The 18,593-nt window shown below is 44.9% G+C and overlaps 1 protein-coding gene across 1 annotated transcript in view; it reads left to right on the top strand.

Annotated features, from left to right (window-relative positions):
• The window catches only part of Pcnx2 (pecanex homolog 2), a 213,213-nt gene that overhangs the window by 131,359 nt on the left and 63,261 nt on the right, over positions 1-18,593 (top strand). Inside the window, 1 exon segment of the mRNA XM_012516813.2 lies at positions 4,734-4,861. Within this exon segment, the coding sequence (XP_012372267.1) occupies positions 4,734-4,861 (128 nt within the window).

The following is an 18,593-nucleotide window of genomic DNA, read 5'->3' as shown; positions in this document are numbered from 1 at the left end:
TGGGAATTATTTTAGTTTTTTGTGATTCTTCCATTTCCCATGTTCAGATTTTCACTAAAAAAGATGATCTTACTTGGAAGCTAAGAAAGGAGGATGTCCAATCAATGCAGTAAGACCCTGTAGATCCTGTAGACCCTGTCCTAAGATACAAAAAAAAAAAAAAAAAAAAAAAAAAAAAAAACAGAACCAAAGAAAGCTTGTCTTTCAAATGGAAAGTATCCACTTAAATAATTGGGTTGACTTGTACAAAATAGTACAATTAGATTTTTCATTATTATTACTGTGAATACGGTTGATGCATTCAATATATTATTGTATTTATTGTGACATGTACATTATAGCTATCATATATGTTCTTCATTAATATTGGAAAATTAGAGTTATGTGCAAGCAGAATTACTCAAATGTTTGTGAGGACTGAAAACAGAAATTATGACTTTATTTTGTGGTTGCTATTACCAAGAAGGCTTGGTTTCCATGTGTATTTTTTGTGTGTTTCCATGAGAAGAATCCATTTTAAAAATGAACTGCAGATAACACGTCTCATACCACTTTGACATAGCGGAATTTAGGTTCACATGTGCACTCCAGTGGAGAGATAGATTAAAATGTATAATATAATGACTAAAGTTATTATTGAAGAGAGAGATTAGTAGAAAACTTCTTGACTGTATCTTAAAATGTGCCCCTACGTGTTTCTTATGCGGCTGCACTCATGCCTTGTAGACCCACGTTTCCCATTTGTAGCTCGCGTTCTGCTTGCGTCAGAACGCCCAGAGGAGCTTGCTGGATGCTGGCTTCCTGAGCCCAGGGCACATTTCCCATCAGACTCCACGGCGGATCCTGGGATCTGCGCCTGCAGCAGCCTGCCTGGTTCTGGGTGTGACGGACGTTCTCCGCTCTGGCCTCCCATTCTGGGTGCTACTGGCTGCTCCATGCACTCGGGAGCATTACTAGCTGCTTGTGACGACGGAGCGGCGCTGCTTTCACATTCAATTTAACTAAGGCTCATTAAGGCAATTCATGAGGGATCTCAGGGACTGAACTTGGCATTCAGGGATGGAAACAAACTTGGAAGAATCGTAGAGTCACAATATATTCTAGCATTGTAACAAATGCTCTTTTCCAGTATCATTTGTTTAATTTTTTTTTTTTTTTTTTTTAAGCAAATCAAGAGCTGGCCTCACATTGTTCTGTGTTTCTATTCTTAGACCTGCATTGGTAATTTTGAAGTGTTTCAAGGTTATTTGGCAGAGCAAACTAAAGGGAAAAAAAATACTTGCAAGAGCGTAAGCTCTCACACAGCCTTTTCCCTTTAATTTCAGATGCTTCCCTAAACAAGCATCTTTAAACAAAGATAGGGGAGGTGGAGCTCTGAGTCCCAGTAATGTCATAACTTATTGAGCTTCCTGGAGCTGTAGCATCCCCACAACTAAGCTGAGGTTCTGGTGGGCCCTGGAACTTTCTGCTGTCTGCTCTGTCTGGGAGTGAGTTTCCCCTACAAGCTCATGCGTTCTCTACTTGCGAGCTTTGGTAAGGACAAAAGGAGCATCAGTATTGGCTTGCACACTGTGTGCAGTTAATTGAAGGTCATTCCTAATGTGTAGGTGCATTCTCCCACAAAATTAAAACATTAGAGATATAGATTTTTATTGGTCATTTGTTGGTTCTATTCTAGACTATTCTACTACTCCTCATGCTTCCTTCCTAAAGCCGGCCTTGTTAGTGATGTCGTCTTCTTCCATCCTGCTAACACAGGGGCATTCGAGTCCTTTCCCTCCCCGACAACACATACTTGTGTGCACACACATGGGACCCCTGGCTTTGCCTTGGTCTTTCTGGGCCTTTTTTGCCCCCTCACCTGTAGATGCTTCCCTATCCTTGCTTGGTTACAAAGGCATATGTTTGCTAGTTAGAGTTCACCATCATTCTGCTCAGAATATAATGAGATAAGTAGTTGCAGAACTGGGTTTATATGCAGACAAGAAAAACTATCAGGTTCCTAAATGTCAGCCCTGGTTCCCAACTAATTCAGAAACGTTAATTATTTTATCACTCTATTAAGAAACTGCAGACTCCTTCCCAGCCTTAAGAATGGACTAATTTGCTCCACTTTGGAATTGAATTAGCTCTCAGACCAGCGGGGCACGGGTAGGTAAATTGCTTTTTCCAGTACTGGCATGTTTCCTCCCACAGTGCCTCTGTTGGCTTCTGAGTTTATAACCTCCAGGGAAAAATGAGAATGCTCACCCTTTTAATATGTGTAGAGACCATGCAAGACCATTGTCTTCCAGTAATTAGGCAGAGCTCACCATTTTATCCCCGCTAACTGCACATGGTGGGAAGCCCGCGTTCTACTTGCCACAGCCTTTTGAGCTTCTAATGATTTTTTAAACTATTGGTGTTGATGTTTTCATTTTACATGTACTTTTAAAGGAGTCTCCACTTGCATGGAAGGCTAACCTCTTGGCCCTTCTCTTGGAAAAATCTAGAGAGGGCTTTATGTGCCCCTGCTCTGAGGAACCCCCTCTAGCACTGCCATGCTGTGCTGTCACAGTCCCTCCTGTCCTTCCTGAACCTGCAGCATGTCTTCATCAGTGTTCACCAGTGAGGGACCTTCAGGGGCTACCTGCTCCTTCCCTCCTGCCGTGACCTCCTCGCCAGGCTCAGCTCTGTATAGACTACTACTAGTTTCCTTCTTAACTTCTGGATAATTATTTTAGATATTTGAAAAGTGTACAATATAGGGCCAGCAATATAGGTCTTGAGTTTAATTCCAAATACCAAAACCAAGTGTATAATATAATCTTTGGGAAAATTTTAGGATGAAAAGGAAGAGCAGGGGTACCCTTCTGGTCCCATCTGTGCCCAGTGCCACTCCAGGCACCTCTGGCTCCACGGGAGGCTTTCCTCCCCTCCTCTCTAGCCCCTCCCCAAGGAAAGGAAGGCATGTGAGCAGACTCTAGCTTCTCAGGTTTCTTCAGTACTTCAGCTCCATGCCATCTTCTTGGTCTCTATGCTGTCTCCTGTTCCTCAGGACAAGAGACGGCAGATGCCATCAGATGAATACCTGCACTTTCCTCCTGGCTGAAAGCCGAAAATGTCTTAAGTAGTTCTGTCCAAAATGTAAGCACTTCAGCAGTCAGTAATATCCCAGTCAGTAGTTTTCCACTTGGACCTAGGTCAAAATAAGAAAAAGTGTGTTTAAATTGCAGTGTAATAGAGAACTCTTTGACACCAGACAATCCAATGCCAGAATGGCACATTCAAGGCCCTTCCATCATTTCACTCCTGAAGATGCTTGGGGTGGGGAGGAGGAGAGAAAGGAAGGCAGGAGAAAGGAAGAAGGAAGGAAAGAAGCAAGCAAGGAAGGGAGGAAGCAAGGAAGGAAGGAAGAAACACAGAGACAGTTACTGTGAAGCAAAATTCTAATCTTCGTTCTGCCAAGAAGGACAGGAACGTGTCTGTGGCAGTGCAAGGTACACCCCACTTCTACATTTTCTATGTAGCTGGGGTTCTTTGAAGCCCCTGCCTCAATCCCCCCCCCCATCACAGTACTTGAAGCCATGCCTAGGACATGACTTTAAGCCAGAGCCCATGGGAGCCCTGGTGTCACCATGTTCCACATACAATGAGCCGCAGAGGCTCCCCATACCAGGTGCAGCCTTTTTCTACCTGCTAGAACTACTGAGCTCTGGCTAAGAAGGGAGACCCATTCATGCACCATTGAGAGGGATAGCTACCACCTATTAGGAAGGGGTTAGCCCTACAGGAGTCAAGAGAGGTCTACAGTAAGGGACCCAGCCCCTCCATGGAGCACGTAGGGACATGCATGTGTCAGGTCCAGCCTCTACTGATTCTGGGCCCTGGGCCCAGCTTTTCCAGCCCACATTCACCCACTCTTGAACCCCAGGCACAGCGCCTGGCTGGTCATGCGTAGAGCTGCCACTCTGGCCCTTGCCCCACTTCCAGAGACCCTGGGCCCAGCCTCCCAGCTTGCTACTGAGCAATTTAAACAGGGTTCTCATGTGCCAGGGTATGTGAAACTGAGGCATGTCAGGAAAGGAGAAACTGAGGCCTGACACAAAAAAGGGATGAGACCCACATGACTCTGGGCCTTCCCCTGCACGTGCCTGTTGCTTACAGTCCAGGCTTGCTCTGAGCCTTTGGTGTTCAATGTTGACATAATACAAAAATGCGCATGTGTGCACATATGTGCATGTGTGAACACATACACACATGCATGCACACACACACACACACACACACACACACACACACACACTATGCTTCAAATAATAGGAGAAGGTTACCTGAGATGCAGACTTCATTCCCAAGCAATGTTATTATTTATTTTCTAAGAGTGTCATTTAGTTTTACTTGTTTATAAAGTGACTTAATCTTTCAGGGAATATATTACAGTGTGTTTTTTTATTTTTCAGGGATGACAGCTTAATTAAAGAAAATGGTTCTTTTTAGTCCTTAGATACTAAATCTTCAATATTTCTGAGCCTGAGACTGCAGGGGTTTTATGAGAATCCACTGCTTTACAGGATAACAAGACGAGGCCTAGCAGAATGCTACTGAATGTTTTATAGTTCCAAATCTGTGCACAGAGAGACTATGCTTCTCTCTGTGGGGAGAAAAGTGGCTTTAATGATAACCAATAGAATGCTGCAATGTTTTAAGGAACAGCCGTGACAGTTCTTTTGCCTTGACCCCCGGTCCCAGACTCCGCCATGCTGTTCTTCCAGACGGTCGCCACAGCGGTCTTCTCTACCCCTCTGAGCCCCTTCCTCGGAAGCGTCATCTTCATCACATCCTACGCCAGGCCAGTGAAATTCTGGGAGAAAAACTACAAGTAAGAGTCCAAATCCATGCTTGCCTGTTCTCTGTATGCTGAAACCCCTCTCCTTTCCCCTTTGGAAATGTGAACCTCAAGCTCCTTGGTGGGCCAAGTGTCTGAGCCAGGCGCCCTGATGCTCCCCGTCCAGCACCTCTGCTCCTGGGAGATGGAATTGATTACAGATTAGGGATCGGATGCTGCTCCAGATCTGTCTGGCTATAAAGCAGCTGACCCAAGAGAGGTGCTGGACAAGCCTGGTCTGGTCACGTGATGTGTCATGATTGCTCCTGTCTGGCATGTCCCTTCCTCCTGTGGGAGTGCACAAAGGACCCCATCCTGCACCAAGGTGCATAAATATGAGAGGGAGGGAGGGAGAGAGAGAGAGAGAGAGAGAGAGAGAGAGAGAGAGAGAGAGAGAATGCTGTTGAACTTGTAGAACATTATCTCTTCACATTCTTCTTGACTATTTGAACTGGTCACTCATTTTATCAGCAGACAGTAATGGGATAGAGGCATTATTTCTCTTGTAGTTACTATTCTGTGGTGCTGGGGACAGAGCCCGGGCCTTATATGTAAGTGATAAACCCTTATGCTTTATCACTTAGCTATGTTTCCGGCTCAGGTGTTATTTTAAAGCAGGGTGAGAAGACAGGAGTAACTGTTGGTTAAATAATTCTAAAGATCTCTTAATAATTTGTAGGGAATGACTTGAGATCACGAGGACCACGGAGAGCTGTGATGCAGGCTGTGCTGAGCCAGTGGAGGGCCCAGGCAGTAGCTCTGCTTTACCAGCTATACTATATTATTGCATCGGAGTCCTAACCCACTTTCCATAAGGCATTTATATTTTGTAGAACTTTGGCACATTCTAGTGTCCCTGTTATGTATCAGAGTCCAGTGTGAAGGTAGGACACTCATTTATCATGTTTGTCCTTTGAGAAGGCTTATTCGAGCATAAAATATGTATCCTGAGGTAGGCTGTGTGGCATTGTGATTAAAACACAGCCTTGCGCTCCAGGCTGCCAGGGCTCACACTCTGCCTCCGCCATGTAACTCTGGGGACCTCACGGTGTCTTTTCTCATCTATAAAGTGGGGGTGCTGTCCTAAGGCAGGTCTTGGACACAGTGGGCTTGCGCATACTGGGCCAGTGTGACCCTCTTCTAGGATGGCTGCCCTGTGGAGAAGCCCCTGTCCCCACCCGGGAAGGGCTAACAGGTTCTCACCATGACTGAGGGCATCGCCTTCCCAGTGAGCTCACTCAGGGCAAACCAGAGCGCTCTCCTGAGCTGGTGCTGGGAGGCCAAGAAGGTGGTCTCTGGAGGACCTTTTGCAATAAAAGCAAAGTCGTCTTGAAATTTATGCCTGAACAAAACAGCTCCTTTGTATTATTGTCTAAGGAGATACAGCCAGAGACCACCAGCTTGCCTTTAAGCTTCATGTAGGAGAAAACAATTTTGAGGACCATTTCTGAGCTCTGCACATCACTTCTGCAAAGCCCACCTACTTGTAAATAGGGGAGTGGCATCCTTGCAGGTTCTTCCCTATGCAGGAAAGGACAGCACTAAACATTTTGAACTTGCTCCTCAGCTTTATAGGTTTATTTTTGCCCCTTTGTCTCAGACAAGGAATCAGTCCTTCTGGTACAGGAAGAGTTGACGCAAGTAAAGCACATCCTGCTTGAGCAGAACACAGGGCAGAGGTGCCTCTGCGCAGAGGCCGTGTGAAGGGAGGCAGCCTCATCACTGCGGAGTATGATGTGCTGTTATGGAGCCTCCTCACTTCCAAGAGTCCGCCTCCTCAGGGGATGTGTTCAAGTCGGAACTGCCAGTTCATGTCATTTATTTAATCATACGGGGTTCTAGAGTAGGATTTAAGTTTCTTTATTCAACCTCAACTCATTCTTCGCATTAGTGAATAATGCAATTTAGCCTTGTGTTATCTGTATGTTTTGGGTAAAGGGGTCTCTCAGGTTGGAAGGGGACATCAAGGGCTGTGGGGACACACCTGAACACTTTCAATTCCACTCAGGAAAGAGTTCTTGGTATATAACTCAGTCTTTGGAAGGCCCATTGTCCTCTAGAAGGCTTCAGTGTTGGGAATCCCCAGGCCGTCTGCTTCAACCATCAGTGGGTGGACTTCAGGACAGTGGAGAAGTGGGTACCGGGAAAGGCAATACCGGGAGCTCCATTTGTGCTCTTAGGCGCACCCTGGAAAACTCACATTAGTTACTTTAGCCTTGGGTTTGTATTTTTAATTTGAAATACTAATGGGTTTATCCGTAGCTATTCTAATTACTTTCTTTTCAGTCTGCTACAAAGAAGCAATCAGTTAGTGTAAGTGATTCTGCTTAATTATTTATGCTTGTTCCATTGTTTTCAAGGAGCCACCTCAGACCCTCTTCCCTGTGAGCACATTCGCCACAGGGAGAGGCTCCCTCCATGCAGGTATCCCGTGGCCAGCCTTCCCTGTCATGTCCTCCTCTCCCCGCCTTCTCTGCTCCCTCGCTGTGCCGTCCCTCAGTGCTCACTTCAGGTCTTTGAAGCTAACTTTGAGTGGTGTAGATCGCTAGGGAGACCTGCGCTTCAACAAAACTGTTTTAATCCTGGAGGAAGTATGAGGTCATCTTCCAGCAGCCTGGGAAGCATGGCTGCGCCATTCCCCTGTTGGCCTGTCTCAGAACCTGTGGACTCCCCATCCCTCAATTTTGTGCCCACTGGAGCATATCATAGATATGTCCCTACCTGTTTATTGCCTTCCCCTCACTTCCTAACTAACTTAATGGTTATACTCTTCCCTCACATAGTTCTAGATTAGCTCTGAGTATGTCATCCAGGAGAGCTGCTGAGTGAGAGTGAGGAGAAGCCCCAGGCAGGGGGCACTCCCAGGAGGAGTTCTGGGTGATGGGAGGCCCCGTGGATGCCCTTCTGTCAGGGTGCACCCCAGCCATACTGGTGACACAGGAACCCTTGTGGTGCAGCTGGCCTCTCCAGTTCTCCTTCTCTGAGATCATTTGCATGTAAGGAGCCCCTGTGGGTCACACACTTTCCAGCACACCTCCCACAGGTAGGTTCTGTCCAGCACCTCTCCCCTCGTGTTTCCCTGGCCGCGCCTGTCACAGATTCACCCCCTGTCTCCTGCTCATGTCTGAGGCACTCATCCAAGGCCACCCTGCCATGATGTTGCTTCTGTCACTCCAACTAGAAATGCTTTCCTCTTTCTTAAATTCAGGGACAAGGCAGCCACCAGAAACTGCAATGTCAAAATGACCACAAACCTTGTATCATCCCCCAACATTGCAGTAGGTCAGAAATTGGGTGGGAATAGGCAGGCAGAAGGCCATGAGGTTTCCTTTGCTGTTGTGGTCATGAGGTTCCAGGGGGGTGGGGGAGCGGCTGAGCAGAGTCCCAGCTGAGGACAACAGAGGTGCTCCATGCCTTTCCAGGTGGTCCCAGGGCTCATCTAGCTGTGGTCCTGGCTTGCTACATGGAGGTTTGGATTCCCAGAGTATTGCAGCCTCAGGGGCCCCAGAAGTGTGCTAGTAATGAGGCGGCAAGTTCATGACTTTTTTCTAACCCACCTGCATCAAGCCATGCACTCCCAGAGTCTAAAGGAAGGGAATCGTTCTGCCTCTGTCTGGAAGGACAGCTTTCCTTCTTTACTCCTTGCCTGTGTTTGTTCCTCTTCCCTGTGTTTCTGTCTTCTCTCCTTCAACTTGCAGTACAGCATGCCTAGATTTGTTTTAGGGTCCCTTACAACCTTCCTGAATCCTTTCTAGAATGGCAGAACACGGTCACCTCACCGAGTTCAATGACACATTTATACATTACATGACAGCCGTCCGCACCAGCAGTCCCTGAGAGCCCTATAAACATGAGCTTTCCCTCCGGTGCTGTGTAGTTTCATACCTTTCACAGAGCACCACGTCTAACCCTTGACCTTCACATCTGCCTCAGTAGAACAATAGGATCGCTAAGTCCCACCGTTTTGTGGTTTATCTAATAGAGAAGTGTGTGATGAAATCTTGCAGCTCTCAGTGAGCTCTGGCAGGGCTCGCCAGGTTACTTCCCAGCCCCTTCATGCGTTTGCTTTAGGGTGTGTGTGTCCCCTGTTTAGGGGCACAGTATTTTCCCTGTGTTCTCCAGGAAAGGGAGGCAGCCAGCTGCTTACACTTCCGGTGGACAGGTCTTTGTCTCGTTGTACTGAGTCTGCTGTTTGAGGTGTCACCTGTTGCCACATTCAGAGGACTGAGTCCAGTCCTGAACAAGCCAGCATGAGGCTAAACAGTTCTAAAAGTTCTTTATAAAAGTCTATGGACCTTGGACATCCTAGCTATTTTCTTGCAGTCATTCCTAGGTTTGTTTGAAGTCCTCTCCCTGACTTCCTTCATGGTCTGCTCCTGATGTCCTCTAGTCAGCTCACAGCAGGGGACTCTGTTGCTTCTATAAGTCAAATGTTCTTCTCTCTTTATGATTCTTAAAAGCTAGACCTTCTCCGTTATTTTACCAAATGGTGGCCGATTCAAACCTTCAGTGTCCCGGTCCTATGGGACTGTGTAGTTTACTGAAAATAAGAATTTGCACTTCATCAATTCTCATCTTGCTGGATTTAACCCAGCATTCCATCGTATGTTCCCATCTCTCCAGTCTCCTTCTCTGGCTGCAGACAGCTTTATCTGTCACCACCTGGCTTTTTATTCATGCTTTGTTAGTGACGACAAACAGGAAGGGATTGGTACAGTGGTTAGGGTGGTCAGAGAAAGTAGTTCTTAAATCTACACTGAATTTTGAAAGATCTTCAAGATGGATTTTGCTGGGTGTTCTGTTTGAAAGGTGGTTTATGCAAAGCACTGAGCCTCTTACAAAGCTCTTTTTTTAAAGTTTGAAACAAGCATCTCTCTCATGGACTGAGAGAGAAATGCAGTCCTGTAATTAAGATTTCCTCTCCGTTTAAAGTTATGCAGGGGAAGATTCCCATAATTCCTCTTACAGTTAGATTATTCCAGAACTTACTTGGGTGTGTTTACAAGGTGCCTGGACATGCGGCAAAGGAGCCAATGTATTTCTGATGTCTGGTTTCAGTTACAGCAGAGATGCAAGTCATGAAGTTTTCTTATGAGGAATCCTGAGGCCTGAGGCTGTGGGGTGTGTTGGGCCCCAGATCTATCACCAGTGGCGATGAACACGCAGAAGCAGGATCAAGGCAGCTGTAGTAGCAGTAACAATGGCGGTCCTATCTTTTATATTCATTGAACACATGCTCACCTCCTCTAACTGATATCCGTTCCTACACCCACTCTGTAGAGTTTCATTTTCCTCATTTGATGGATCGGAAAGAAGGAGAACTCATGAAAGTTAGGCAACTTTAGGCAAAGTTAGGTGACAGAGCTAGTGGGCAGCTGACCGAGTTATTAACCCGGGCCTGGCTTGCTCCAAGCCCTAAATGCTTTCCATTCGGTCCTGAAGCTCTCTCATGCCCCCACCCACTGGTGAACACATACACAGAGCCAGGAATTCCATTACAGTGTGTGCCCTTGGCAGCATTAGTGTAAGAATCTAGTGTGACTGGAGGGGCCTCTCTGGAAAGGAAGGTCAGGCTTAGCCCAGGCCTTGAGGCAGCTCTCTCTTGGTCTCTCCTGCAGGGGTTCACCATGGTCTACTGACAGCTCAGCACCTTGCACATCACCCCGTCATCATGTTAGTCATCAGGCTGAGCGTTCAAGCTGTGAATACTTCCCATGTTAGTGCCTTGTCACCAACCAAATGCCTGCCAGGTACAAGGTTGAGGAGGAAGGGTGTGCTCTGGCCCACGGTGTCATCCTTCTGTCCATGACTCACAGACTCCACTTAGATTCTGGGTGAGGCAGAGACAATGCGGAGGTGGGAGGGGGTAGGGGATGCTGCTCTCCTCATGGCCAACAGGAAGCAGATAGGGGGAAAAGTCAGGGAAAGGAACAGGCAGAGAGTAAATTCTCCAGGTCACATCACATGACTCATGGTGAAGTGAGAGTTCTAAGCCATTAACTTTCTAGAAGCCCATTGGCTGGAAAACAGGCCTTTAGGATAGGAGTTTGGGAGGACATTGCAAATCCAAGCCCTAGCCCTGGACTCCAAAAGTGTCCCTCTCTCCCTGATAGCCAGAAGGGGCCAGAAACCAATTGTCACCTCTTACACCCTCCCATACTTCCTGTCATCAGCAATGATCCAAGACACTGACCCCAGGGTCTCCCACCCACTAGGTGACCTCTGAGCGTCTAGGGCCTGGGAGGACAACAGTGCCCCTTTCACTCTCACCATTCCAGGAGAAACTACCTGAGGTACAGTAGACTTGACCCTTTGACCTGTCCCAGCTGACCCTACCCCGATGGTCCGCATCCCTGTCCTAGTCACTGAGACTCAGTATCTGATACCAACAAATTGAATGAGGAGAGCTTTATTATGGCTAGGCTTCGGGCCACAGCTCTAAGGCAGGAAGGCCTGGTGGGGAGGCAAGCTGAGTGCCTCATGGCATTTGTAGAGCAGAGCATGAGAGGCAGAGCCAGGGAGGGAGGCACAGCATTCTAGGCCAGTGAGCGGCCTCCTCCAGCCAGTTCCTACCTCCTTGCACCCAGCCAGCGGTAGTGCCACGTGATCCTTTCCTTCTACAAGCCCCACCTCTGGCACAGGAGGCTCTTGTCCATCCACTATCCAGATGTGAACTGCAACACGGGCCCTGTCCGCCATTTCCTGGGAGAGTCCCCATGCAGGTCAGAAGATGCACAGACTGCACACGTGTGCTTCTCCGCTGTTCTGCATAAGCAGCTCCTCACTTTTGTTGGTCAGCAGAGGGCAGCCATCCCCGAGGACTCCAGATGTAAGAGGCAGAGACCAGTAGAGAACCCCAGAGAAGCCATGGGGGCTTCTGGAAGAGCTCCAGGATATTACCAATAACCATGGCTCCCAGCCGCTAAGGAGCCATCCGGTGGCTGGGAGGGAGCTGCCAGAGCTGTGACATCCAGACAAGTCACTGGGGGCTGCGTGTGCTCAGGCCTGGGGCTGTGACACAGAAGGGTGGTGGTTGGAGGTGCTCCAGTATTCAGGTTCCAGAGTCGTTGACATCAAGGGTGCTACACTTTGCCAATGTGACTTCCATCTGAATTGAACAAGAGAACCCTCACTGATCGGTGACATTTCTGCCATATGAGGATACCATGCAAAGCCAATCATCTGTGACCTAGAGGAGACCCTTCCCCCTGAACCCAACCATGCTGGTGCCCAGACCTCAGGCTTCCAGCCTCCTAGCGTGTGTGAGCACCTTACCCTGTCCTGCTCTGTTAGAGCAGCCTGAGGCAGCCACACCAAGATGCAGGCGCATGTGGTGGTGGTGGTGGGTGGTAGTGGAACAGAGGCATTGGGGTGAATGTGGCTTCACCACCAGAGTCATGTTGGGAAAGACGAACACAAGCTGAGCAGGACTAAGGACCAAGTCTTGAACGTTCCTAAAGAAACAGAAATGAAGAGAAACTAGCAAGAAGGAATCTTCGTTATGTGTGATGAAATAGGTATCAAAGCAGAGAGCTCAGGGGCATCAAGTTGACAAACTTAGCCAAGTAGTGGGGATACATGGTTCCAGCCTACCTTGTGTCTGATTTTATGCTAGTGAGACTTACACTAGGCCACAGCCAGGGAGCTGAGGTACAGGTGAGTGAGACAGGTCAGCAGGGCCACAGCAAAAGAAAGACTCTCGGTTCCAGAGAGCCATTGCTTCTGTGGGCCCACAGTGGGGTACAGGAGGACTACAAGGAAAGGGGAGCTTGTCTCTCCTCATCCTCAGCAACGTGGGATACAGAGTTAATGTGGTGCAGCGCTCTTCTCACCTTAGGCAAGAATTGGCCCAAAGACACAACAGGCCCAGAGGAAGGCAGGGCCAAAGGACCCTGAGAATAGCCCTGCTGTCATCAGCCCTGCTGTCCGGCACCTGGGCCCAACTCTGTCTTTCAGGTGATTAGCCAATAAATTCTGCTTTGTGTTGGCCATTTTGAGTTGAGGTTTTCGTCATTGAAATTAAGAGACTTCTAATAAAGAAAGTGATGGCTTTTACGACAGGGATCCACTCCTTTTTACCTCCTACTTCCAGAGCTTGCCAACACACAGGTGGACCTTTATTGCCACAATTCTTGGATCCAGATACCTTAGCATTTCAGAGAAGGTTCCCAATCTCCGTGGTACCTTCAGGGCCACATGATGACTAGGAGACTTATGTTTTAAGGCTGTGCCCCAGGACGAGGCCAGTTCTGTCCCCTTCTCAGCCTCAGGAATCCTCTGCCAGGTCTGTGCATGCACACTGCTTCATGTGAGAAATGAAATTATGAGCTTGGTGCCATGATGCTGTTTCACTAACAGATGAAAAAGTTCTCACATACATCCCCAGGGAAAGGTTTGACACTTGAGGCGTGGTGATGAGCTATTAGGCAGATATATTCCAGAAAGAAGATGCTTTTGAGGAACTCCAGGGTATTAAGTTTCTCATATAGCAGCGGTTTAAGCAATTATTCAATACACTGTGACATATAATTTTACTTGGGATTCTGTTCCATTTTGCTGAGCCTTGAAAGCATTTAAAAAGTGCCGAGTCGTGAAACTAGTCCTCGGCTGTGGGACAGAGCCAGGCGTGCTCACCTGCTTCTCAGCTGTTGGGAGCTGCTGACTCTTCAAGGTCACTGGACCCTTGTATCCCACTGGCGTTGGTGGTTGGCTGGCTTCATGGTTCTCAGGCTTGAGCTAACAGGTAGGATGGAGAACAGAGCCTTGATTGAGTTGTGGCAACCAGGGAAAGGAGGAGAGACTCAGCTTTGCCAGCTGCAAAGAAAGTGTTGTAGATGAGACTGGTTTATCCTAAACAAAGGGAAGGGCCAGCCAAATAGCTCAGTGGATTAAAGCGCCTGCAAGCAGGCACGGGGCCAAGGGGTTCAATCCCTGGGCCTACTGTGTCGGCCCCACCCCCAGGGCACACTGAGATGGCAATTGAGACTGGGTGTCATGGCAGGGTGTGCCTGTAATCCCAGCTCTTTGGAGGCTGTAAACAGGCAGATCACTACGAGTCCCATCTAGTAGTGAGACCCTGAACACCCTGTAGACCCTTCCCTAAAATATAAAAAACAAACAAACAAAACCCAAAGGAAGACAAGAAATATGCAGCCTTTAAACCTACTGTATTTCAAAACCCTTTCTATGTGGCTTAAATATGTGGGATGCAGGCTATTTCCCTGGCAGATCCACAGCAGCTGGAAGGAGAAGGTCACTTCCTCAGGCTCTATGTTAACCTCATCGTGTTAGGTTCTTGGCATCTCAAGAGCTGCCTACCTTTGTTACTTTGAATGTATGTCCAAGGCTGACTTCAGTCCTGCTCTGCTGAGAGCCAAGACCTTGTCCAGGCTTTGTATGCAAGCACTGCTTCTTGGCACCCAGCTGTGTGGGTTCAGTACAGGGCTTAATACAGCATGTTCATGTGGGAAACTCTACTCTTTCTTGTCACTTCGAAAACATTCTTCATCATCCCCACCATGAGTATTCTTCTGCACGTGGAAGGCCACATTAGTTGTCTGCAAATTTATAAAGCAAACAGATGATTCCCTTCATAATTTTTAAATGAAAACTGACCAGTAGTACAAAAATAATCACAAGCATGATGATTGGAAGAAGGGGATTATCCAGCCTATAATCGCAATGCTTGGGAGGCTAAAAACAGGAGGATCGCTACAAGTCTGATCTGCATAGTGAGACCCTGTGAACCCTGTACCAAATACATAAAAAAGCAGAGGATTATCCAATAAATAAAATTAAAGGTAATTGAATACATTATATGCCTTTTATATTTTGTACTGTTCTAATAGGTCACTTTCTAGATTTTGTTTTGTTCAGAGGCTACCTACATGGAACTTACTTTGCTGCAGGGAGGACTTCGTTAAAAATCCTGTGAAGTTTGTGGAAAGGAAAGAAGAAAGTTCTGAGTGGATCATTAAGGAAATGAGTAGAAAAATACAGCTTATAAGCAGCCTCACTTGGGAAGAGTTCAGGATGCTAGAATACAGGCATCCGTGTTCCAGTTTTTATTGATAAGTGATTTGATAAAGGGCCTCAGGATGATCGTAGCATGAGGAGCACAGATTTAGGTGGGCTTGATCTTGCAAGAGACTTGCACTTAATGTCAGCAAAATGCAGCACTGTGCTCTGAAAGAGAAGGGAAAGCACAGGAGAACGGAGGCCTGCTTCCGTGCGAGGCCCCTGCGGCCCTCTTCCTGTGCCTTTCCTCAGCTCTCCATTTAGCCGCCTGCCCAGCCTTGTGCCATTTGGGCTTTTCATGACCTTATTTATTTGTTGCATTTTCAGAAAAAAAGGGAAAACTTTTCATTCCTAATGTTTACTTCTTTGCTATGAAGGAATAGTTGGACTACGTATCCTGTATTTAAAAATGTTGACTAGTCCTGGATGTTTTCTGGCAGTCACAGGGGAGACAAATTAGAATCAGAGATAAGGACCATCAACAAAAGCATTATAGTCACTATATTCATATCTGCTATTAGCTATGGAGATTTTTCTTAATTAAATTTGTTAGCCAATTATAGAGCTGCTGATTGAAAGAAATAATACAGAGAAGAACTATGTGCCCTTTGTTTGTTTTCCCCAGTGGCAACAACATGTAGAACTATCAGAACCTGGAGACTGAAGTTGGTACAAGAAAGATGTAGAACATTCTCACCACTACAAAGATTCCCATTCCCCTTAGTCTTCCCTGCTTCTCCCCCTTCTTAGTCCCTATTAGGCTATAGTCATTTCTCGAATTCTGGCATTCCAAGAATGTAAATAAGTGAAGAGTTTAATCTTTTGGGGTTTGCTGTCTTCACCCAGCATAACTCAGAGGAGATCCATCCAGATTGTTGTATGACTGGTATTCAGTGCCGTTATTATTGGTAAGTGGCCCACTGTGCAAAAGTATTAGAGTCTGCTTAACAGCTTAGCCGCCTGTCTACGTCGTTTCCCATTTAGAGCATTCAAGGATAAAGCTGCCGTGGACATTCATGTGCAGGCTTTTGCATGAACATAAATTTTGATTTCACTGGGATACTTGTACAGAAATGATATTTTTGGGTCATCTAATATCTTTTATTTTTCCACAGATTTAAAAAACTTGTTAAATACTTTTTTAGAGTGGTCATATATTTCCAGAATGGTTACACATTTTTCTTAACTCCCCAAGAGAAATGTACAAGGGATCAGATTTCTTGTACCATTGGCAGCATTTTTGTGTTCCTACTTTTTATTTTAGGCTTTCTGAGAGGTAAACAGGGACACTTCACTTTCCTTTTCCCTATAGTCAGTAATTTTGAATAGCTTTGTTTGAACACATTTGCCTTCAGAATGTTGAGCTGTACCAGAGAAACGTTTGTTGGCATCTTTTGGTTCTTTTCTAATTAGGCCTGTTGTAGCTATTGTTCTTTAGTGGTCATGCTATGAGAGCTTTTCTTATGTATTCTAGATTCTACTGCTTTGTTAGATACATGTTTAGCAAATTTTTTTTCAAACCTGTACTTCCCTTTTTCATCTTCTTTATAAATCATTTCACAAAACAAAGTTTAAGTAAGGCACTTTAAGAATATTTCAAGTGCACGAGGACTGTTTTCTGTTCTGTAACACTTACTAGGTCATTAAAACAAACCTCTGATAATTTAAAAGGAAAATTACATAAAGTATGTTCTTCAATCAAAATGTAGTAAAGTTGGAAGTTAATTGCAAGAAGAAATCTGGAAATTTCTCCAATAGTGTAAATTAAGCAAAATTCCTACATAAACACTGGGTGTAAAGAGAACTCATAAAGGAAATTTAAAGATGCTTTGAGATGAAGAAAATTTAACTTACATTGAAACTTGTGAGATGTAGATTAAGCTGTATTCAAAGTAAGTCCATAACTCTAAATATCTATGTTAAAAACCAAGAAAGATATGAAATCAATCACTTAGTTTTCTGCCTTAACGAAAAAATTCCAACCCCCTGCAAAGCAGTGGACAGGCGGAAATAGAGATTGGAGTAGAGATAAATAAATGGGGAATAGACAAACAATAAAGAGAGTACATGACATAAAATATTAGTTCTTTGAAAAGGTTAACAAATTGTTAAAAAGTTAATGCTTTACCTATAGCTAGAATGATGAAGAAAAATAAAAAGGAGGAGGGGGAAAAAAGAGGGAGGAGAAGTCGGTAACTCAAATTAGTATAATCAGGACATTTTATTGGTCTAATGTAAGAAAAGAATTATAAAGAATGTCTATGAAGTACCTTATTTAAATAAGCAAAGTAACCTAGATGAAATGTAGAAATTTTTAGAAACCCACAACTTATTAAAACTGACTGAAGAAAGAGAAATCTGAATAGACCCATAATAAGGGAATGAATCATTAACAACAAAAAAAAAATTCCTAGTAAAGTAAAAGAAAAGCTCAGAATGATTCTATAAAACATTTAAGGAATAATTAATGCTAGCCATTCTCAAATTATCAAAACTGTAACAGGGGTTAGAGCAATTCTTTAAGTCATTCTGTGGGGCCAATATCACCCTGACGCTAATGCTATAGAAGGTCATTCCAAGAAAGGGAAACCTCAATATCCCTTTTGAGATAGATACAGAAAGTCCTGAAAACTTACTAGTAAGCCAAGTTCTGCAGGCTAGCACATGGATGATACAGTGAAAGGTGAGATTTACTCTGAGATGCAAGGATGGTTGACACAAAAATAAATCAATATAATATACTATATAAATACAGTGAAGGAGAACACATACCATTTCAATGATGTAAAAAATCATCTCACAAAAATACAACACTCTGTCATGATTAGAAAACACTAAACAAATAGAAATAGAAGATGTCCTCAACATGGCAAAGACCATGTAGAAAAACACACACAACACTATTCTTAGTGGTGAAGGGTTAAAGTTTCCCCACTAAGATCAAGAACAAATCAAGGACAGCCACTGTCATTTTCTCTCAACATTGAAAGGCCTAGCTGGGACATCCAAGGAAGGAAAGAAAGGTACTCGAAAGGAAGGAGCAAGACTGGCTACTTAGATGGACACAATATCATACATAAGAAACCCTTAAATAGCCACAAAACGATGAGACCTTAATAACTGAATGCAAGAAATTTATGAGATATAAGGTACACATACACTAGTTAGTTATATTTGTATGTAGCAGTAAAGAACAATTTGAAAATGAAATTAAGAGCACAATCCAATTTATAAAGCATTCCAAGAACAAAATAGGAGTAGGTTTAACTGATGGAATGGAAGCCAGAACACTGAAAACTGCAAACCTTATTGAAAAGAAAACTAGCTATCAGTAAATAAATAGAACATAGTCCTATTCATGAATTTGAAGGCTCAGTGTTCTTAAGAAAGTAGTAACACATGTTCATCTCTATTATTGTCAAAATTATAACTGACCTTTTTGCATTGATAGACAATCTCATCCTAGAACTCCTATGGAATTTCAAAGGATTGGGAATAGCCAAAGAATATTTAAAAACAGTAAAGTTGGAGAATTCAGATGTACTAATTTCAAAACGGACTTCACAGTTATAGTGTTTTTTTTTAATTTTATTGAGAAACAAATATAAATGAGAGAGTTTCCAAGCTGATTAATAGGACATTTTCAATAATTAATACATTGTACATTGTTATCTTCTCAGCGGTCATCCACAGCACAAGAAGCAGCCAG

The sequence above is a fragment of the Octodon degus genome, unplaced genomic scaffold (genome assembly GCF_000260255.1).
Source record: "Octodon degus isolate 3935 unplaced genomic scaffold, OctDeg1.0 scaffold00127, whole genome shotgun sequence".
In the NCBI taxonomy this organism is placed as follows: domain Eukaryota; kingdom Metazoa; phylum Chordata; class Mammalia; order Rodentia; family Octodontidae; genus Octodon; species Octodon degus.
This window is presented reverse-complemented; position numbering and strand designations above follow the sequence as displayed.